Below are 23,810 nucleotides of genomic sequence, written 5' to 3' on the forward strand. Positions count from 1 at the left end.
AGAGGGATGGACGAATTGAACTGAGACATATACATTACCATATGTAAAACAGCCAGGGGGAATTTGCTGTATGACTCAGGGAGCTCAATCCAGTGTTCTGTGACACCTAGAGGGGGTGGGATGGGGTGGGTGGTTCAAGAGGGAGGGGACATATGTATACTTATGGCAGATTTATGTTGATGTATGGCAGAAACTAACACAATATTGTAAATTATCCTCCAATTAAAAAAAATTTTTTTTAAACATAATTAAATGCAGATGGGAGACTATCTCCTCTGAGAAGTCTTCCCTTTCTTTTGCACTAAAAAACATTTCCTCCTTTGCCACCCCTGGACTGTGTCCATAAGTTCCAGAACGGCAGAGATTAGGAAAGTATTGGTATTTCCTCTGTATGACCAGCATCTAGAACAGTGTCTGGCACAACGTCTGTTCAACATGACATTTACAAGTTATATTTTAGCTGTTCTCCTAGCATGGTAAAGAAAGGCAATTTCAAAATCTAGATGTATATGATTAAAATACATACTTACTGTTTCAAAAGTATTCAGGACCATCAAAGGGAAAAACACATTAAAATAATCTCCACAGTCTTGAAACCTGATAGGCACCCGTCTTTCGATGGACTGACACAGACTCGACGGGGGCCCACACTGATCAAAGTTCACAAACATCTCGTATCTCCATTTCAAGACCTCTTTTACAAAAGTATCAGAGATGGACTGTGACGACGTGAGAATGTTTACTGGAGAGGAAGTCAAAAAAGGTCTGCTTTCCCCAAATGGAACTCTCAGAACTTGCCTGTTGGAGTTATTTGGAGTCTGAGCAGGGAAAACATTGCACAGACCTTTCACTTCAGCCACTGGCTTCAGAGACACCGTAAGGGGTGGCTGTGGTCCTTTAAGAACAGACTGTGCCCCACTTGACTTATTTTTCAGAGATGATGGGAGGGCTGCGGTACTTTCCAAAGACTTGGAGAGACCAGCAATCCGTGAAGTACTGCTTGAACTAAAAACCTTGGTCGTGGAAGGTCTCGAACGTTTTGATGCAGACAGAGGCAAGCCAGGTTTACGGAATACATCTTCATCTGTGGCTTTAGTTTTTGAGTGTTTTGAGCAGTACTCACCTGGGTTTTTCAGAGTTTCAACACAATCTTTGTACTTACATTTTGTGCTACTCAAAGATTCCAACTGAGGCTGACTCACACATTCTTCCTCTCCCTGCACTGTATCTTTTCCATGAATGACTTCAATGAGTTTATCATTCTCTCTCTCGATTTGTGAACATAAATCCATGTCTTCAGGGTCACGCTGTGTTAAGAATATATCATCTTCCTCTATGTCACTGCTGAATTGAGGCTCTCCCTCTTTCAAAGTCGCCACCTCTAAATGATGAACTGTTAGGTCACCTCTGTCTAACAGGTCCTCTGAGGTAGGAACAATGACTTCATTTGTTGCTATTCTTCCATTTACTATGACAGGATTACACTGGTTTGCTTTCACGGGTTCTGTTTCAGAAGACTGACATGTTAGTAACTGTTTTCCCTTATTGTTAGCAGTCACCTCGGCTCCTCCATGACTGTAATCTGACTTACTTGATTCTGGCACAGCAGAGCTCTGTGCAGCACGTGGCCCTGCTCGTGTTGTATCTGTACTTCGACAATCAAAATGTTGTCTGTTTTGTTGTGATTTGGATCTCATCTGCCTTTGCAACTGAAGGTCTTGACTCGTCAGCAGTTTCTTATTATTTCTGACAGAGAGAGTCTGAGGAGAAATTAACTTCGTCTTTTTCCGGGTATCCACTACTCCAACAGTTTTGCCATGGTCACGTAGCTGAACTATACACTCTAAAGATCGCTGGGACAATTCAAATGCCCTACGAGGAGCCTTTTTCAGGCCAAGTTTCTCAACCGTTGAAGTTGGTTCGGGACACTGGCGAAATTTCTTTGGCGGCACAATAGCAGGAGTTGTTCTACAACTTATGTAATGGGAGCTTTTACTCTGCCCTTTCTTGGTATCTGAATGGGATTTCTTAGAAGCTTTAACCACTGGAACTTTCCTGACAGGTTTGGAATACATGCGAGGCTTTGGAAGAGACTTCTTTGGGGAAACCACAGTGTTTCTCTGAACACTTGAACTGGGAACTGTAGATCTTGCGTCTACACCTTTAAAATCATTTTTACTCAGATTTCCCTTGTTAAGAATATCAGACTGGTCCTCATTTTTAACAGAAGATGAAGAAGGCCTTAGAGGATCTTCAGCTATAGGTTTTTCATACCGTCTTCTCTTGGGTTTTTTTACTTCAATTTCACAAAATTCCTCAACAGAAGTACTACTACTACGTGGTTTTGTGCGCTCTTCAAAGTTCTCTGCTACTTTTTTAATGACCTCTTCAGGCACATAATCTGTCTCATAACCCAAATCATTTGCACTATCACCCACATGAGTCGAGCATGGATTTTTTTCATTCTCTTGAGCTGAATTCTTGTCTGGTTTCTGATCATGCCAAACTGAAAACACTTCACATGGAGTCTCAAACTCAAAAAACTGAGAATCAGATTCCTCAAACTCCAAAAGGGACACTGGATTTTCTTCCTTTATTAATACCTTCTGTTCCACATTTGTGTTAGCTATTGAAGTATGTTGCTCTGGACATTCTTTCTCAATGCATGCTTTGACCTCTCTCATTTGTTTCTTCAAACCCAGAATTCTTTCCTCATCTTCATCGTCATCGGAATCTGAAATAATAATAACCTGTCCACAGCAGGTTTCCCTGACATTTTGGTTTGCCGTGAAACATCTTTTCTCATCTTTTACTTTTCTTTGTATTTGGGATAAACTTTTTTCAGTTGAATCTGATGGGAACTTAGTAACACTGGCTTGAGCTATTAAAGATAATTTGTGGAGGTCTCTATCTACCTGAGAATCTGTTAAGGTGTCAGGCTGGGGACTGCTGCTAAGGTCCTGTTCTCTTAAATTAGAAGAAAACTGATCAGTGCTCCTACTAATTTTCCTATCTCTCAATTCATGTCCAGTCACAGGCTCTTTAAAGGGAGATGCATTCGTCATGCAGATATTGGTCATTTCTGTGAGTGAGACCAAATCTTTGCTATCAACATGACATTCCTGTATTTGACAACTGTTTTCAGGGGTAGAGAAAAGATCTAACTTTTCTTTCTTTACTTCTTTCTTTTTCAGCAGTAAACAGCTTTGAGATTTTTGTTCTCCATTTTTATCATCCAGAATACCATTAGGGACTAAAGAAGGATTGCATATGTTTCCACCTCCTTTCTGACCTCCTATATCTTTCTTTGAATAGAAACCCTCAATGCTAGATACAGTCAGGTTTTCCTCTAAACTGATACTTCTCCTGCGTTGCTTTTTTATTACATGTGACAACTTAGCACAGACTCCATCTTTATGTGTCTTAGATTTTGCTTTTGAGCTTTTGCCAAGACCATCTTCCTTTAACGAGAAGTCCTCATCGGAGGCAGACACTTTTTCCAGAGAATCCGTGCTAGAAACAGTCAATAAGCGCCTTGATATTATTATTCCTCTGTCAAATACTTTTTCTGGACCATTTCTTAAAGTACCATTCTGTGGGGTACATGAGGAATTCTCTTTTACAGACTTGTATTTCCCTGTACTTATTTTAACTTGATTTTGAACTCTTTCACAGGCAAGGTTTTTACTACTCAGTTTCAAACATGACTCAGCTGAGAGGTGGCCTTCTAGTTTCAAATCTTTTATATAATATGGCTCTTTACTCTCTTCTATGGCATTGTTTGCTTTGCTCAAAATACTCTCTTGCACTTGATATGCATCAGCTTTCATTGGTTCTTTACAAGATGTTGGGCTGGAATTTTCTAGACAGTGCACATCTTTTTCAGACTTCTTCCCTATTTGTTCACTTTCTTCTTTATAAGATGCAGGAGGCGTCTTACATGCAGGATTCAGATCCACAAAAGTGCTACACTGAGGTACTTTAAATTTTATGTTCCTAATAATTTGCTTTAAACAAGTTTGTAGCTCATGGGTTTCCTGACTAGTCAACTGCCAACCTAAAGATAAATTCCCTCTCAGGAATAAGTTGAGCTTATCCCAGAACCGCTTACAGAGAGTCTGCTGCCCAAGCTGATAGCCTTCTTTCAGGAGACTTCTAATCAGCTGCACACAAGCCAGCTGCACAGAGTTGGAGGGCATTGAATGCAGTGACAGGGATGATATCATTGCTGTGCCTTTGGAACAGTTTCCAGATGACTTCTCAGAACTCCGTGCAAACGCTGTGGTTGGGAGCTTGGCACACTTCACCACAGCCTCCACCCACTGCTGGGAACTAACCCACAGCAAATGTAGACATTTTTTATTTCTATGCAGTTCAATCACGGACACCAAAATCAGAAGGAAAAACTCAGTGACTTTGTCACACACAGCGTCTGTCTGGTTGAGAACATCTTTGACTTCAGAGTACAGATGGTGAATAACCTCCACTATGTAAGCCACACCCAGATCCTTCAGGTCCATGAGGGATTGCACGAAAGGGATGAACCACAGAAATGTGCTGTTATGAACACGCATGTCCTGACCAATGTCTGACTGGAGCACGTTAGCTAATGTTTCCATTTCTTCATACATGTTAGGACAATAATCAGGGCAAATGGCTGATCTCCACCCCGAATCCTAAAATGAAAGAGATACAGACGTTCAGATAAACAAGCACCATTCATGGCTGCTTGACACACAGTTGTAAACAAGAAAATACATGCTCAATTTTCCTGTTTTGGTGCACACATACGGACCGCCAAGAAATTGAAAACAGTTCAATTTTGAGGCTAAAATTTCATGAAAAGGTTAAATTTACAAAACCTCCGTGTGCTGTGAAATTCTTTCCATCAGCTGGTTCTGATTTCCAGTCACATGATTTATCTCCCCCATGCCATAAACATTCCACCCTTCCTAACCATACTTAAAAATTGCAAAGTGTGCCCATTTTTCCCCAGACACTACTGTTCAATCAGAAAAATTTTATGCAACAGTTGATTCAGAATAGCTATATACCATAAAATCAGCACTGCAACTGATCGCTGCACTGTCTATACAATATAAAGGCAATAGAGTATCATCTGAACTCTGAAAATGCTTTATACCTTTTTGGTCTTTTCAGGATTATAATTGTATACAATCTGGCTGCAAGTCACCATATCATCCAAATATGACTCCGGTTCTAACTTGGTCCTTAAAAATATTAAGAATAAACAGAAATTACTGAACTAAAGGGGGAAAAAAAAGAAGAAAAAAATCATGTCAATTAATAGACTTCCTTATGCAGACTGTTTGAAATCCTGACACAGGAACTGAACAAACCTCACAGAGCTGTTCCGTATGTTCTGGATCTCTCTATTGTAGCTCACGTTGTTAATAATGGTTTGAAATGCTTCAATAGGATCAATAAGTTGACCCCAGACCTTAGATCCAAGGCGATCCAGAATCACCATGAAACAGTGTAATGCTGGCCAGAAAGGATCCACACTATTATCTGAAACATAATGGAGTAATTGCCAAATTAAAAAACAATTAGAAAAAAGTACTAAAATATATTGAGAATTAAGCACCCTTTACCTGGATAGCAACAAAACTGAAAGCAAAGCAGGAAGTAATTTAAGCCCTGCCAACCACAGGTCTTAGAAAGCTGGTAAATATTTAAGTAGTGTTTGCATTTTTTTAAAAGCAATACACCTTGGTTAAGAAATTTTTTCACGTGGAACAAACAGAGATAGTCTAGATAGATAAATTCAACTTTCTTACCCTGTTTGCCACACTTTTAAGAATCTTTCCTACTCTGCTTCTTCCAGACCTTTATATTCTCATCCTTCAATAAATAGCAGAAGTGAGGAAGGGAGAAGTAAGAAAAACTTGGTATCTCCAGATCTAAACAAAGTCCGTGATACAAGAAATCCTGAATTGTGTGTGTCATCTGGCTGGTGCACGAGACTGAATCCCTGAGGCACTGGACAAGCAGAGATGCACTCTTTTCATCCACCCCTGTCTCAATGTGGCCTTGTTATTTCCATTCCATCCAACCGGCAGGAATGCCCACTACTCCCATCCTCTGGCATCCAGTCGTTTCTTATTTCTCTATGTGCAGTGGCAAAACACTGACCCACTCATAGACCTTAAACTGTTCCTCACTGTTTTCTAAGGAAAATCAAAGTTCTCACTCAAGCACTTGTAAGATCTTACTCTATTCTTCTCAGATTTATTTTTTCATAGTAAAATAAAGATACACTATCTATAGCAAAAAAAAAAAAAGAATCACTGGCTTTTCCCAAGTAAGAACTAGAACAGCTTCACTATTAGTACCACCAATCAAAAAAAAAAGTTTCCTATCCTTCCTTATATTTCAGCTCAAATACCTCCCCTTGGAGTAAACACTCTCAGTCATTTGACCTTCCACAGTACTCTTTGGAGTAAGTGGTCTCACACAATCTCTGACAACCCAAGAACTTTCTGCTTTATTTCCTTCAGGGCTCTTAGACTCTACTTAAAAAAAAAAAAAATCATAGTCATTTGTGTAGAACCTCTCATATATTTTTTTTATCCTACACTGCAGCTATCTTTTGTCTAGCAAACTCTCAAATACGAAGTCATCAGTAAGGTAAAGACAATTACAGAAAGTTTCATAAAGAGGTGACTCATTCTGAAGCATGTTAGGGGAGCTGGATTAACAGAGAAAACAGAAATGCACGTGCAAAGCACTGGGAAAGAAATGAACAAATTACTTAGTAAATTCTGGTAAGTGAATTTAGTAATAACCTTGATCAGAAATAATCTCACAAGAAAACACATGTGATCAAAGAAACAGTAACAGTTACGTATTTCTTTTAAACTTCTCCACAAAAGAATTTGTATCTATACCGAAGTTGCCTAAAGAGAAGTGAAAGTGGGTAAAAAATTGTATTTTCACAGGATTTGGCGTGCTTGGTCTTTGATGATTCATTCCTTCATAAAAAAGGTTAAGATTAGAAACACTAGTACAGACTCTCACTGATAAGCCTGAAAAAACCATGATAAAACCAAGCTGGCCTCTACTAACAAATACAATTTTAGACCCTATTTATTAGGCTATCTGAGCAGCACTGTCCAAGGGAACTTTTTGTGATGATAGAAATGGCTCACTGTCTGCTCAGTTTAATATGGTAGCAGCCAGGCACATGTGGCCACTGAGCTCTTGAAGTTATAGCTAATGGGACTGAAAACCTCAATTTTTAAGTTTCATTAGTATAAATTTAAACAATCACATTTGGCTGCCAGTCACTGTGTTGGACAGTGTAACTATAAAACTGAAGTGAAATGAAAAACCAAGCAAAAGTGAGTTAGTGGGACAGCAGAAGCTTTCTGCATAAATTTACTATCACATTATTAGAGATTCATCTCCTTTAGGTTCTAGTCTAGTCTTCATTCTACTATTGATTGAGTACTGCAACGTGAGAAAGTAAGTTAACACCTCTGGGCTTCAGTCTCTTATGAAAATAAGGTTAAATTCTAAAGATCCTTTCCAATTTAACATTCTGAATCTGTGACAAAAACCATAAAGTGTTCATTTTCTTCCTCCATATCATACATCCAAATTCTTAGTGACTCTAGTAATTTTAAAGTGCACCACCATCACAAAATTCAGCAAATAAAGTTTATTACCATTTGATTGCCTCTCCATGGTGTGAAGTATTGACTGCATAAAATCATTCTGTTTATCTGAGCCCAACAACAGTGAATCCATGGCTTGCTCTTCAAGAATGGTCAGCAGCATACAGATACCTGTAAGACCACATATAGTTTGGTTGAACTGATTACATTAACACTGTTCTAAAGTCTTTTCTGGTTTAGCTGGCGGAATAATAACATGGCAGTAAGATGAAGCAAAACATAATCCAGTGCCTCAGACACTAAAGTCTGAGACATTCACATATAACTGCTCCCAAGAACAGAACTTTAGACTGATGCCAAGTCACTTCAGTCACATCCGACTCTGTGCGACCCCACAGATGGCAGCCCACCAGACTCCCCCATCCCTGGGATTCTCCAGGCAAGAACACTGGAGTGGGCTGCCATGTCCTTCTCCAATGCATGAAAGTGAAAAGTGAAAGTGAAGTCACTCAGTCATGTCCGACTCTTAGCGACCCCATGGATTGCAGCCTAACAGGCTCCTCCATCCATGGGATTTTCCAAGCAAGAGTACTGGAGTGGGGTGCCATTGCCTTCTCCGACTTTAGACTGAATAAAAGGGAAAATACTATGAACTTTGTTAAAAAGCAATTTCCAAAATGACTACACACAATTTAATCTCATATAATTGAAGATCCCTTAAGTTTTAAGATCATCATATTTCAAGTACCCATCACTGCCAAATATACACATGACTAAGACTCTAAATCAATGAATAGGACTGAACTATTTTAAGTTCAATATAGAATTTGTTGAAAACCAAAGTTAATCTCTTTCTGCCAGGAAATATTTTACAGATAGGAAAAGAAGTATTAAACCTCCTTTTTTCAATAGATCAAATTCTATTAAAGTCAGCTGTTATGCTAATATTTTGTTACATCTAATAATGCCTTAAATAAAAGATCTACTTGCCATACTTCAAAAGATACTTGTTACACAGATGATTTCTATGATAAAAAGTATTTAAAAAGAGATGTTGTAATGGTCAATTTAATGACAGGACAAGAACTGGAAACTATGAAATCTATTATTTAGCAATTCTGATCAGATTACCAAATGAGATGACTTTTGCTGGATAATCGTTAAGAACTACTGGATCATGTTGATGTATGGCAAAAACTAACACAATATAAAGCAATTATCTGCCAAATAAAAAATAAATAAAAGTGCCAGATTATTGTAGGCTTTAAAAAAAAAACACTACTGCAAAATACTAATTGTTATTTGTATAGCAACAATACTCACCTAACCAATAGTTTTTGTAGTTGGCAGTATCATACATGTGTGAAGGCAGAAGAACCAGTTTACCCTTCTCAAGGACAGAAGAAGTATAAATGTCTGGGTTTTCTAAAAGTCCCAACTCAATAACTTTAAAAAGGCAAGTCAAAACCTCCTGTAAGTCATAGTAATCATCTCTATCCACTTTCCCCAAGTTTCTTGCAGTCAGGATAGCCCAACGCCGAACCTAAAAGCACAACACATTCATTACTTCATTCAGTGAACAACTGTCTATATACAGCAAGAATCTGTTTAAAATAGGAATTCTCTGCTGCTGCTGCTAAGTCATTTCAGTCATGTCCGACTCTGTGCAACCCCACAGATGGCAGCCCACCAGGCTCCCCGGTCCCTGGGATTCTCCAGGCAAGAATGCTGGAGTGGGTTGCCATTTCCTTCTCCAATGCATCAAAGTGAAAAGTTAAAGTGAAGTCACTCAGTTGTATCCGACTCTTATCGACCCCATGGACTGCAGCCCACCAGGCTCCGCCGTCCAGGGGATTTTCCAGGCAAGAGTACTGGAGTGGGGTGCCATTGCCTTCTGCGAGGAATTCTCTACAGGTTTTAAAAGACACAAGATATACCAATTATATGTCAAAATCTTAAAAAAATCACCATGCTGTACACCTTAAAACTGTACAGTGCTGTATGTCCATTATATCTCTATAAAACTGGAGGAAGAAAAAACTATCATACAGAATAAAGTACTTCAGCAAAAACATGATTTTCAAAGACATTTTAAACCAAAAGGTGATGACTGAAAAAAAAACACAAGACACTAATTATAATCAAATTCTGAACAACACACAGGGGTTAGAGCACCGGCTTTCTGCACCGTTGAATATACCAATATAATTCGAATATAACTTAGTCACCAGCCCTTCCATATCCAAGATTCTGCATCATGGATTCAACTAACCTCAGCATATTACTAAACTGTTATTGCGGAGAAGGCAATGGCACTCCACTCCAGTACTCTTGCCTGGGAAATCCCATGGACGGAGGAGCCTGGTGGGCTGCAGTCCATGGAGTTGCTAGGAGTCAGACACGACTGAGCGACTTCCCTTTCACTTTTCACTTTCATGCATTGGAGAAGGAAATGGCAACCCACTCCAGTATTCTTGCCTGGAGAATCCCAGGGACGGGGGACCCTGTTGGGCTGCCGTCTCTGGGGTCGCACAGAGTCGGACACGACTGAAGTGACTTAGCAGCAGCAGCAGCAAACTGTTATTTCTGAGTCACTCAGTCATGTTCAACCCTTTTGTGACCCCATGGATTGTAGCCTGCCAGGCTCCTCTGTCCATGGGATTTCCTAGGCAAGAATACTGAAGTGGGTTGCCATTTCCTCCTCCAGGGATCTTCTGGTCCCAAAGATCAAACCCATGCCTCCTGCTTGGCAGGTCTTTACTAATGAGCCACCTGGGAAGTCCATGCATTAAAAACAATGTGCATGTAAGTGAATTCAGAGTTCAAACACATGTTGTTCAAGGGTCAAATTGTAATGCAATGTGTGAACTGTATTTAATCCTGATTTGAACAAACTCCAGTAAAGCATGTAGGATAACCATTTCCATTCACTTAAACACTAACTAGAAACATGATATTAAGTAACTATTATTGGTATGTTGATATATTTTTTAAAACCCTTACCTTTTAGAGACACATACTAACATTTTATGGATTAAATGCTCTGATTATCTACTTCTGTATGTTTATAATGTTCCATATTATAAAGTTTAAAAAAGGAAAGAAACAATGCAAAGAGAACAAATCAAAGGTCACCTCTACATGGCAATATAGCATAGGAAAGTGATTTTAAAATTCTTCTGAGATACAAATTTAGTGACCATAACCAACCTTAAAAACTAAATAAAACAGTCTGCATCCTTCATTGTAAAATTATTTTGTGAAATGTTGATATGTTTATGCATATGTGAAATGTCACATACGCATATACATGTGTTAACTCCATGAAATACATTTTTATCAATACTTATCGCCCATGCAAAAGAAATGCAAAAAAGCAAAATGGCTGTCTGGGGAGGCCTTACAAATAGCTGTGAAAAGAAGAGAAGCAAACAGCAAAGGAGAAAAGGAAAGATATAAGCATCTGAATGCAGAGTTCCAAAGAATAGCAAGAAGAGATAAGAAAGGCTTCCTCAGAGATCAATGCAAAGAAATAGAGGAAAACAACAGAATGGGAAAGACTAGAGATCTCTTCAAGAAAATTAGAGATACCAAGGGAACATTTCATGCAAAGATGGGCTCTATAAAGGACAGAAATGGTATGGACCTAACAGAAGCAGAAGATATTATGAAGAGGTAGCAGGAATACACAGAAGAACTGTACAAAAAAGATCTTCATGACCCAGATAATCACGATGGTGTGATCACTGACCTAGAGCCAGACATCCTAGAATGTGAAGTCAAGTGGGCCTTAGAAAGCATCACTACAAACAAAGCTAGTGGAGGTGATGGAATTCCAAATGAGCTATTTCAAATCCTGAAAGATGAGTCTGTGAAAGTGCTGTACTCAATATCCCAGCAAATTTGGAAAACTCAGCAATGGCCACAGGACTGGAAAAGGTCAGTTTTCATTCCAATCCCAAAGAAAGGTAATGCCAAAGAATGCTCAAACTACCGCACAATTGCACTCTCACACGCTAGTAAAGTAATGCTCAAAATTCTCCAAGCCAGACTTCAGGAGTACGTGAACCGTGAACTTCCAGATGTTCAAGCTGGTTTTAGAAAAGGCAGAGGAACCAGAGATCAAATTGCCAACATCCGCTGGATCATCGAAAAAGCAAGAGAGTTTCAGAAAAACATCTATTTCTGCTTTATTGACTATGCCAAAGCCTTTGACTGTGTGGATCACAATAAACTGTGGAAAATTCTTCAAGAGATGGCAATACCAGACCACCTGACCTGCCTCTTGAGAAACCTACATGCAGGTCAGGAAGCAACAGTTAGAACTGGACATGGAACAACAGACTGGTTCCAAATAGGAAAAGGAGTATGTCAAGGCTGTGTATTGTCACCCTGCTTATTTAACTTACATGCAGAGTACATCATGAGAAATGCTGGGCTGGAAGAAGCACAAGCTGGAATCAAGATTGCCAGGAGAAATATCAATAACCTCAGATATGCAGATGACATCACCCTATGGCAGAAAGGGAAGAGGAACTAAAGAGCCTCTTGATGAAAGTGAAAGAGGAGAGTGAAAAAGTTGGCTTAAAGCTCAACATTCAGAAAACGAAGATCATGGCATCTGGTCCCATCACTTCATGGAAAATAGATGGGGAAACAGTGGCAACAATGTCAGATTTTATCTTTTTGGGCTCCAAAATCACTGCAGATGGTGGCTGCAGCCAAGAAATTAAAAGACAGTTACTCCTTGGAAGGAAAGTTATGACCAACGTAGACAGCATATTCAAAAGCAGAGACATTACTTTGCCAACAAAGGTCTGTCTAATCAAGGCTATGGTTTTTCCAGTGGTCACGTATGGATGTGAGACTTGAACTGTGAAGAAAGCTGAGTACCGAAGAATTGATGCTTTTGAACTGTGGTGTTGGAGAAGATTCTTGAGAGTCCCTTGGACTGCAAGGAAATCCAACCAGTCCATTCTAAAGGAGATCAGCCCTGGGATTTATTTGGAAGGAATGATGCTAAGGCTGAAACTCCAGTACTTGAGCCATCTCATGTGAAGAGCCGACTCATTGGAAAAGACTCTGATGCTGGGAGGGATTTGGGGGCAGGAGGAGAAGGGGATATCCGACAGGATGAGATGGCTGGATGGCATCACTGACTCAATGGACGTGAGTCTGAGCGAACTCCGGGAGTTAGTGATGGACACGGAGGCCTGGCGTGCTGTGATTCATGGGGTCGCAAAGAGTCAGACATGACTGAGCGACTGAACTGAACTGACTAGACAGACCTTTGTTGGCCAAGTAGTATCTTCTGCTTTTCAATATGCTATCTAGGTTGGTCATAACTTTCCTTCCAAGGAGTAAGCATCTTTTAATTTCATGGCTGCAATCACCATCTGCAGTGATTTTGGACCAGAGCAGCCAAAAAAGCACAAGGCTGAGGAAATGTTCCAAATCAAAGGAGATTAATGCACCATGCTGTTGTTCAGTCACTAAGTAATGTCCAACTCTGCAACCCCATGGACTGCAGCATGTCAGGTTTCCCTGTCCTTCACTATCTTGCAGAGTTTGCACAAACTCATGTCTACTGACTCAATGATGCTATCCAACCATCTCATTCTCTGTTGCCCTCTTCTCCTGCCCTCAATCTTTTGCAGCATCAGGGTCTTTTCCAATGAGTCAGTCGGCTCTTCGTATCAGGTGGCCAAAGTAGTGAAGCTTCAGTTTCAGCATCACTCCTTCCAATGAATATTTAGGGCTGATTTCCTGTAGGACTGACTGGTTTGATCTCTTTGCTGTCCAAGGGACTCTCAAGAGTCTTCTCCAGCACAATTCGAAAGCAGCAACTCTTCTGTGCTCAGCCTTTATGGTCCAACTCTCACATCCGTATGACACTGGAAAAATATAGCTTTGATTGTACGGACTTTTGTCAGCAAAGTGATGTCTCTGCTTCTTAAAACATTATCTAGGATTGTTATAGCTTTTCTTGCAAGGGGTAAGTGTCTTTTAATTTGATGGCTGCAGTCACCATCCACAGTCATTTTAGAGTCTAAGAAAATGAAATCTGTCACTGTTTCCACATTTTCCTCCATCTAATTGCCATGAAGTGATGAGACCAGGTGCCATGATCTTAGTTTTCTGAATGCTGAGTTTTGAGCCAGCTTTTGCACTCTCCTCTTTCATCAAGAGGCTCTTAGTGCCTCTTTGCTTTCTGCCACTAGATCGGTATCATCTGCACATCTGAGGCTATTGATATTTCTTCAGGAAACCTTAATTCCAGTTTCTGATTCATCCAGCTCAGCATTTTGCATGAGGTACTCTGAATATAAGTTAGATAAGCAGAGTGATAATATCAGCCTTGATGTACTCCTTTCCCAATTTTGAACCAGTCTGTTGTTTCATGTCCAGTTCTACTGCTTTTTCTTGACTTGCATACAGGTTTCTCACAAGACAATTAAGGTGGTCTAGTATTCCCATCCGTTTTAAGAATTTTCCAGTTTGTTGTGATCCACACAAAGGCTTTAGTGTAGTCAATGAAGCAGTAGTATATGTTTTGAGTTGGCAATTTGACCTCTGGTTTCTGCCTTTTCTAAACCAGATTGTTCATCTACCTGGAAGTTCTCACGTTCACATACTGCTGAAGCCTAACTTGAAGCATTTTGAGCTTTACCATGCTAATATATGAAATAAGCTCAATTGTACAGTAGTTTGAACATTCTTTGGCATTGCCCTTCTTTGGCACTGCAATGAACAAATGACCTTTCCCAGTTCTGTGGCTACTGCTGAGTTTTCCAAATTTGCTGACGTATTCAGTACAGCACTTTTACAGAATCATCTTTTACAATTTTAAATAGTTCAGCTGGAATTCCATCACCTTCACTAGCTTTGTTTATAGTGATGCCTCCTAAGGCCCACTTGATTTCATACTCCAGGATGTCTAGCTCTAAGTGAGTGATCACACCATCGTGGTTATCTGGTTCATTAAGACCTTTTTGTATAGTTCTTCTGTATATTCTTGCCACCTCTTCTTAATCTCTTCTGCTTCTGTTAGGTCCTTGCTGTTTTTGTCCTTTATTGTGCCCATCCTTGCATCAAATTTTCCCTTGGTATCTCCAATTTTCTTGAAGATCTCTAGTCTTTCCCATTCTATTGTTTTTCTCTATTTCCTTGCACTTTTCACTTAAGACTTTATCTCCTGAATGTTCTCTGAAACTCTGCATTCAGCTGGGTTTATCCTTCCTTTTCTCCTTTGCCTTTCACTTCTTTTCTCAGCTATTTGTAAAGGCCTCCCTGGAAAACCACTTTGCCTTCTTGCATTTTTCTTTAGGATGGTTTTAGTCACTACTTCCTACACAATGTTACAAACCTTCTTCCATACTTTTTCAGTCTACCAGATCTAATCCCTTGAATCTACTCATCACCTCTACTGTATCATCATAACCACTATATCTGAATGGCCAAGTGGTTTCCCCTACTTTCTTCAATTTAAGCCTGAGTTTTGGAATAAGGAGTCATGATCTAAGCCACAGTAACTCCAGGTCTTGTTTTTGCTGATTGTAAAGAGCTTCTCCATCTTCGGCAGCAAGGAATATATATCAGTTCAGTTCAGTCGCTCAGTCGTGTCCGACTTTGTGACCACATGCACCACAGGACGCCAGGCCTCCCTGTCCATCACCAACTCCTGGAGTCCACCCAAACCCATGTTCATTGTGTTAGTAATGCCATCCAACCATCTCATTCTGTCATCCCCTTCTCCTCCTGCTCTCAAACTTTACCCAGCATCAGGGTCTTTTCAAATGAGTCAGCTCTCCGTATGAGGTGGCCAAAGTACTGGAGTTTCAGCTTCAAAATCAGTCCCTCCAATGAACACCCAGGACTGATCTCCTTTAGGATGGACTGGTTGGATCTCCTTGCAGTCCAAGGGACTCTCAAGAGTCTTCTCCAACACCACAGTTCAAAAGCATCAATTCCTCAGTGCTCAGCTTTCTTTATACTCCAACTCTCACATCCATATATGACTACTAGGAAAACCATAGCCTTGACTAGATGGATCTTTGTTGGCAAAATAATGCTCTGTTTTTGAATATGCTGTCTAGGTTGGTCATAACTTTCCTTCCAAGTAGCAAGCGTCTTTTAATTTCATGGCTGCAATCACCATCTGCAGTGATTTTGGAGCCCCCCAAAGTAAAGTCTGACACTGTTTCCCCATCTATTTGCCATGAAGTGATGGGACCAGATGCCATGATCTTCGTTTTCTGAATGTTGAACTTTAAGCCAACTTTTTCACTCTCCTCTTTCACTTTCATCAAGAGGCTCTTTAGTTCTTCTTCACTTTCTGCCATAAGGTTGGTGTCATCTACATATCGGAGGTTAATGATATTTCTCCCGGCAATCTTGATTCTAGCTTGTGCTTCCTCCAGCCCAGCGTTTCTCATGATGTACTCTGCATAGAAGTTATATAAGCAGGGTGACAATATACAGCCTTCATGTACTTCTTTTCCTATTTGGAACCAGTCTGTTGTTCCATGTCCAGTTCTAACTGTTGCTTCCTGACCTGCATGTACGTTTCTCAAGAGGCAGGTCAGGTGGTCTGGTATTCCCATCTCTTTCAGAATTTTCCTTGTGATCCACACAGTCAAAGGCTTTGGCATAGTTAATAAAGCAGAAATAGATGTTTTTCTGGAACTCTCTTGCTTTTTCGATGATCCAGTAGATGTTGGCAATTTGATGTCTGGTTCCTCTGCCTTTTCTAAAACCAGCTTGAACATCTGGAAGTTCACAGTTCATGTATTGCTGAAGCCTGGTTTGAAGAATTTTGAGCATTACTTTACTAGTGTGTGAGATGAGTGCAACTGTGCGGTAGTTTGAGCATTCTTTGGCATTACCTTTCTTTGGGATTGGAATGAAAACTGAGCTTTTCCAGTCCTGTGGCCACTGTTGAGTTTTCCAAATTTGCTGACATGTTTATAATCAATATGATTTTGGTAGTGACCATCTGGTGATGCCCACGTGTAGAGTAGTTTCTTGTGATGTTAAAAGATGCTGTTTGCTATGACCAGTGTGTTCTCTTGGCCAAACTCTAGCCTTTGCCCTGCTTCATTTTGTACTCCAAGACCAAACTTGCCTGTTACTCCAGGTATTTCGTGACTTCCTACTTTTCCATTCCAGTCCCCTATGATGAAAAGGTTATCTTTTTTGGGTGTTAGTTCTAGAAGGTCTTATAGGAACTTCTAGGACAAAGGAGAAGCTGCAAGGATATGGTAGGAGGGCTGCAGACACATTAAAATCAAATCCCAATCTCACCAGGTGGCAACCCACAAACCGGAGAACAATTAATACCAAAGAAGTTCTCTCACTGCTGCAAAGGTTCTAGGCCCCACATCAGACATCCCAACCTTGGCATTCGGCAAGGACTTGGGGGAAACAGAACTCTTGAAGAGCACAAGAAAAACGCTGTGTGTACCAGGACCCAGGGGAAAGGAGCAGTGACCCCCACAAGAGATTGAGCCAGACCTGCCTTGCATGTCTGAGGGTCTCCAGTGAAGGCATGGGTTGGCAGAGGCAGGGGCACTGGGAGCAGCAGACCTGGGAGGCACACCTTGGCCTAAATCCTCTTGGAGGCAGAATGCCAATAGCCCTGCCATAGAGCCCATAGCCTCACTATAGAGCCTACAGACTCCATGATTGGGTTGCCTCAGGGCAAGCAATTAACAGGGAGGGAGCACAGCCCCACCCATCAGCAGACAATTGGATTAAAGATTTACTCTGCATGGTCCCACCCCTCAGAGCAGTTTTCCCCATAGCCAGTCCAGCCAATCCCTCCCAACAGGAAGCTTGCACAAACCTCTTATCCTCTTCCATCAGAGGGCAGACAGAAGAAACAAGAATTACAATCCATCAGATTCCAGAATGAAAAGCCACAATCACAGAAAGCTAACCAAAATAATCTCAGAGTATGGCGGAAAATGCTACTAAGTACAATGGATTACCTGACACAACTGGAAAATAGACCTTACTGTATCAACATTAAATTCACTGTTCACTGAAGTTTATAATATTATAATAATTATTCTTATGAAATATACAATAAAGTCTTAAAAGGCAAACAGTCATGATATATGCAACCTACTCTCAAATAGTTCAGAGAACAAAAAAGTTTTGTAGTTAACTGAAAGCAAAAGATAGCGCAAAGAGAGTGAAATGTTAATACCTGGTGAATATGGATAAAGAGTATACAGACTGTTTGCTACCTTTTTTATTCCTGAGAATTTTCTGTATTTTAAATTATTTCCAAATAAAATTAAGAAAAAAATAAAGGCATAAGGACTCTGGAGTCAGGTTGCGTGTTAGTCGTTCAGTCGTGTTCAACTCCTTGCATCCCCATGGACAGCAGCCCACCAGACTCCTCTGTCTCTGGAATTCTCCAAGCAAGAATACTGGGGTGGGTTGCCATTCCCTTCTCCAGGGGATCTTCCCCAACCAGGGATCAAACCCAAGTCTCCCACATTGCAGGCAGATTTTTTACCAGCTGAGCCACCAGGGAATCCCAGTAGGTGAGGGGCTTGCCCAAAGTCCCACAGTTGGCGAATGATCCACCCAGAATGCACACCTGGGTCTATGACCGCCCAACCTGAGGCCTCTCCCACAGGCTACTTTATGGAGTCAGGTTGCCTGTACACAAATCCCAGTCACCACAAACTAGAATGTATAACCGTGGATAAGTCTCCTGACTCAGTTTCCTCACCTCTAAAATAAGCCTATAGTGAAGAATCCAGTCACTCCTGGCCCTGCAGACTCAGTCCCGAAGCCTGCAATGGCAGAACCAGGACCTGGTTGTTCAGCTGGACCAGCTTCCTCTACTGGTTTGCAGCTTTAAGAAAGCCAGTCCTAGACAGCCGCTGGTGGTACTTTCTGTCAATCTTCTTTCACAGGAAGGAAGGCCCCATCTCATTTAAGCAGAGCCCTTGACTCTGGGTCTACCCTAGCATCGAGTACACTTGTAATTCCTGTTATCCTGCACAAACTCAATCCCCTGCTACCTACTGCCAGCCAGGACTACAAGTTTCCACCACTCATCACTTTGTGCTTGTGCTCCCTTACTGGTTCAAAGGAATTGAACTCTGTGATTTTACAGCTTTTCAAATTCATCTGTTTTTGAATTTTTTTTCTATCATTGTTAGGGTTTGGCACAGAAGAGACTGAAATTCATCACCATTTTTCTTGAAACACCATTAACATGTTCTTTCTTTGCCACTTAAAGGCTCTTTACTGGCCCTCCATCAGCAGAGCTGCCCTGCACAACTTTTAACACTGTAACTCAAGAGGCCAATGTGCACAGACCCACAGCACATGCTGCCTCATCACATGTGATAAATCTGCAAACCCCAGCCATCAGCTCAACGTCAGGTTCCAAAACTCTGGAGTTGCTCTCTGCTTCTGTTTTACCTACTGCTCTGATTCTTACTGTCCTCCTCCTGTTCCTCCTTCTGTCCAGCACCTAGGAACTAATCTTCTTGTCCTCCCCATACCTCATCACCTTTTAAAAACCTCGTTCACTAACAAAATAATCTTAAATGTTTTAAGCGGTATTTCCATGTGCTTGGAGTAGGGCAGGCTGGCAAGAAAAGCAACAGAGAACAGTCCTTCATTAGCTCAGGTCAACATATTAAAAGAAGTCTGAATCATTCCCTTGGCTTTTAAATTGGAGCATCACCTGTCAGAAGGATTCCTTACTCTCTTAAATCTCTTCTTCTTTGACCCCCCACCCCCACTAAAGCACTCTCTCCTTAACTGCAGTAATTTTACAACAAAAGAATAATTTTGGCAAATATTTTACACAATGTACACACCAAAACTTCTATTATAGTTAGTCATCTATTGGTACAAAAGAAGATATCCTCTTCTACTGCCTGTCACTGACACTTACCATTTCATTGGGATGAACCAAAAATAAATAGATCCCTGGATGTTTGTCAAAAACTTGAAAGGAGCAATTAGCTTGTTCCATCCGGCAAAGTGCTTCAACACATAATTCATCTAAACAGAAAAAATAAAGCAGTAAATGTAAGACAAAACTTATCAACTTAACAAGATTCCCTAAATCTGGCTTCTTCGGTTACCCTCTAAGTAAATGAAGTTTCTCATTTTTCTTTTTTTTAAACTGAGGCAAAAAATGGTGTAAATGTAGGAACAGTATTCAATCTTCTGAAAAACTGTGGTATATATACGGTAGTCATCATGTAATTCATAATATATTCCTATGAATGACTGACTTTATTAGTACAAACATCTTCTTTCACACAGGGCATAATTATCTCCAGAGGGCATCTTCTTGGAAGTAGGGTTATAGTCCAATTCCATTAGCATTCTACATGTTGACCCCACATGGACTTCATTTTGTATCAGAGTGGTATCAACTTTATCCACAAATGGCTATTTTGTCCTACTCTCAGTTACCAAGTACCCCATTTCCTCCACTGGTTGAAATACTATCATCATCAAACACTAAATTCCCCAAATATACTTGGTTTCTTCTCGACTCTCTATACTGTTCCCATCAGTCTATCTGTGCCAGCACTATCCTAACCCCACTGCTTTATGGAAATTTCTTCATTACTTCCAGAAGTCTACTGAACAGACTTACACATGCATCCTATCAGATGAGTCAACTCATCAAGCCTCAAAAGAATGTCACAGTGACAGTGGTTAGCTTTGGGGAAGAGGAATAATGACTGGAAAAGTAGGAGAACAACTCCTGGGGTGTTGATGTTTTTTTTTTGTTTCTTGACCTGGATGCCAGCTACACAAGTGTATTTATGAAAAACTAATAAGCTTATATACTTTTCTAGATATGGTACTGTTTAATAAATGCTTGAAAAGTGGCTTATTAAAGAGTTTAAAAATCTACTTTGAATTTATTTAGAAATAACTGATATCTCTAGTAAATCTTTAGATCTACTTTTCAGTATACTGAAATAGAATAGAGAAATAAGTTAAATAACATGACAAGACAGCAATAAAAATATCTAGTGAGTGCATTATTCTACAGGGTAAACCTCTTGGTCTCAGCAAAAGTTACAGCAAATGAACAAAAATACGTGTGCGTGTATGTAAGAGTAAATGATTCTGGATTAAAAGACGTAAGAAACATGAACTAAATGCAACCAATGCAAAGTCCTTGACTGCACTCTAATTTAAATAAACCTGCCAAAAAAATTCTGCAACTACTGGAAAAATCTGAACATGGCCTAGATACAGTAGTAGGTACCTAAAGGTACTGTTGTTTTGTTAGATTTGACAGATCAGAAAAATATCTTCAAGAGATTTGTATTAAGAAATGCAAATACAAAGGACCAAAACCTAGGCAGTTATAATATGCTATGTCAGAGTAATTACTAAAAACTACTATAGACCAGTGGTTCTGAATCTGGCAATTTTGCCTCTCTCTGGCCCCACCCCTCAACTCCCACGGGACATTTGGCACTATCTAGAGACATTTTTCGGAGAAGGCAATGGCACCCCACTCCAGTACTCTTGCCTGGAAAATCCCATGGACGGAGGAGCCTGGTAGACTGCAGTCCATGGAGTCGCTAGGAGTTGGACACAACTGTATAACTTTCAAGTAGACAAACTGAGCGACTTCACTTTCACTTTTCACTTTCATGCATTGGAGAAGGAAATGGTAACCCACTCCAGTGTTCTTGCCTGGAGAATCCCATGGACGGAGGAACCTGGTAGGCTACAGTCCATGGGGTCGCAAAGAGTCAGACATAACTGAGAGGCATTTACTTTTACTTTAGAGACATTTTTGGTGGTCACAACCAGGGCAGAAGGGAGAGAAAGCCACTACTGACATCTAGTGGAGAGAGGTCAGGGATGTTCCTGTAACATCCTACAGGCCCACCCACCAAGAATTATCCAGTTCAAAATGTCAACAGTGCCAGGTCTGAGAAACCCTGCTATAAGCAGATTCCAAGAATGAAAATTAACTGAATGAACAGATGAATAAATGGACAGATAAAGCAAGTCGAGTTACATGTTAGCAAGTGCAGAATCATCTATGTGGTATATATATGGTATTCACTGTGTAATTCACTTTACTATGTTTGGAAAAAATACCAAGTACCCTAATTATACATTTAAGGAACAGATTTTTCAGTATAGATAACCAAAATTCTTACGATTCTTAAAATAAAACTGATACAACTGTGAAAACACCCAAGATACTCACTGACATGCTCATGTAAAAGCAGATATGGATATTTCAGTATTTCAAGAAGCGGAACTCGAAGCTTATTTTCAAAGTCTTGGCCAGTGAAATCGAACAGCTGTGCCTCTCCGTTGTTGTCTACTATATATAACTCATCATCATCTCCAATTTCTGCCTTCATGGATCTTTCAAAGTGATTTATGAGACGTAAGGTTTCTAATTCCCATAAAACCTACAGGAAAAGAAAAATGAACCATGTGCTCTGTATCTTATTATCAACAAAATATACTGCATGCAGTGATCCTTCTAGAAAGCTTTTTCCTGAGTATAAAAATTCAGAAGTTTAAAGAAGTACTAACACCACATATTAGATTTATTTAAAGAAACCAGTCACTAAACATGGCTTTGCAACTTTTATGTGGCTTTTACAATACAGGAACATGAGCACACAGAGTATGAGATGTTTAAAACATTGCTTTTGTGGAGTTTTGCTATAATACATCAATATCTCTGTCAACTACACTCTGTTGGAAAGGAGAAGGTGGAGCTTCTTTGTTAAGGCACAAGCTGGGCCTTTTGTGACTCCCCTTTCATGTTCCAGCCAGAGGTAACTACCTCGAAACATCAGTTTTAGCATTAAGACACTTCTTAGGTTAATAGCTAGAGAATTCTGTACATGTCAAAGTTTTCTCAGTAGGTTCGTAAGCATCCCCTCTCCTCTTCGTGGTATTATACGTATCTCTATGGTCTGTGTTTCATTTTCCATCAGATATATGTAATAAACTAAATATTCAAAGCCACACATTTAAAATTGTATTTCATTTTGGTTACTATCAATAAAAAATATGCTTCTCCTTAATGATTTTGGGGGCTTCCCTGGTAGTTCACGTGGTAAAGAATCCACCTGCAATGCAGGAGGTTCAGTCCCTGGGTCAGGAAGATTCCCTGGAGAAAGGAAGGGTTACCCACTCCAGTATTCCTGCCTAGAGAATTCCATAGACAGAGAAGCTGCTACATGTTCAATGGGATCCAAAGAGTCACGAGATGACTGAGCAAGTAACACTTTCACTTCACTGACTTATACCACCTACCCGTTAGAAAAATGAAAAGAGAGAGGAGTGGTCCCAACAAGGTAGAGGAATAGGACAGGGAGACCACTTACTCCCCCACGAATTTATCAGAAGATTATCTGAACGTTAAGCAACTTCCACAAAACAACTTCTGAACGCTGGTAGAGGACATCAGGCATCCAGAAAGGCAGCCCAACCTCTTTGAAAGGAGGTAGGACAAAATATAAAAGACAAATCAGAGACAAAAGATTTAAGCACAGAGACCGTCCTGAGGAGGGAGTCGTGAAGAAGTTTCCACACAGTAGGAAACCCTCTCACATGCCTGTCTGTGGGGAGTTTTGGAATCTCAAAGGGCAACGTAACTGGAAGGCCAAGAAAAAAAAAAATCCACAGAACACGTGCCTAACTGCAACTCTAAGTGGAGATGGAAAAGTGGCACAGATGCTTGCTTGCGTCTGCCACCAGTGACTGGGGACTACGCAGGGAGGCGCAGGCTGCATCACTGGTCCTTAGGGTAAGGTCCGGGCCCGAATGTCCTGAAGACAATCTGAGGAGCTCATATGAGATAGCTACCCAAACCATGGGATGGTCAGAGACAAAAAAATAAAAAAACACCTTTCCCGCAAAAGGCTCTAACACTGCATAGTGACCCCTGGCACGCTCACAGAACAAAGGATTGAGCAAATACCAAAGGAGAGCAAGCCAGCTGCCATATACGGCCCTCCATCTCCGGAGGCCGAAGGGAGGCATCCAACAGCCAGAGCCAGAAGGCAAAGTGCTGCTTCAATCTTGGCCCCAGAGTCCGCATCTTCCACCAAACTGTGAGCAGGCTCCCAACTGCTAACCACATCTTCCTGGGATCCTGGATGGTTGACATCTACCAGGAGTGTC

General features: G+C 40.5%; 1 protein-coding gene across 10 annotated transcripts in view; it reads right to left on the minus strand.

The window, feature by feature from the left end:
* Nucleotides 1-23,810, minus strand: part of SETX (senataxin) — a 91,722-nt gene that overhangs the window by 45,834 nt on the left and 22,078 nt on the right. For all 10 annotated transcript variants that reach the window (XR_011569477.1, XM_070799478.1, XM_070799479.1 and 7 more), the window contains 7 exons: nucleotides 21,871-22,081; nucleotides 19,567-19,676; nucleotides 8,964-9,183; nucleotides 7,692-7,811; nucleotides 5,361-5,532; nucleotides 5,144-5,231; nucleotides 531-4,676 (listed from right to left, as the gene is read on the minus strand). Coding sequence is in view for 9 of the 10 variants with exons in the window: in XM_070799478.1 (XP_070655579.1) it covers nucleotides 531-4,676; nucleotides 5,144-5,231; nucleotides 5,361-5,532; nucleotides 7,692-7,811; nucleotides 8,964-9,183; nucleotides 19,567-19,676; nucleotides 21,871-22,081 (5,067 nt within the window). In the remaining variant the exon portion in view is untranslated. The remainder of the gene's footprint in view (nucleotides 1-530; nucleotides 4,677-5,143; nucleotides 5,232-5,360; nucleotides 5,533-7,691; nucleotides 7,812-8,963; nucleotides 9,184-19,566; nucleotides 19,677-21,870; nucleotides 22,082-23,810) is intronic.

This window comes from Bos indicus, chromosome 11 (genome assembly GCF_029378745.1).
Source record: "Bos indicus isolate NIAB-ARS_2022 breed Sahiwal x Tharparkar chromosome 11, NIAB-ARS_B.indTharparkar_mat_pri_1.0, whole genome shotgun sequence".
Classification (NCBI taxonomy): Eukaryota; Metazoa; Chordata; class Mammalia; order Artiodactyla; family Bovidae; genus Bos; species Bos indicus.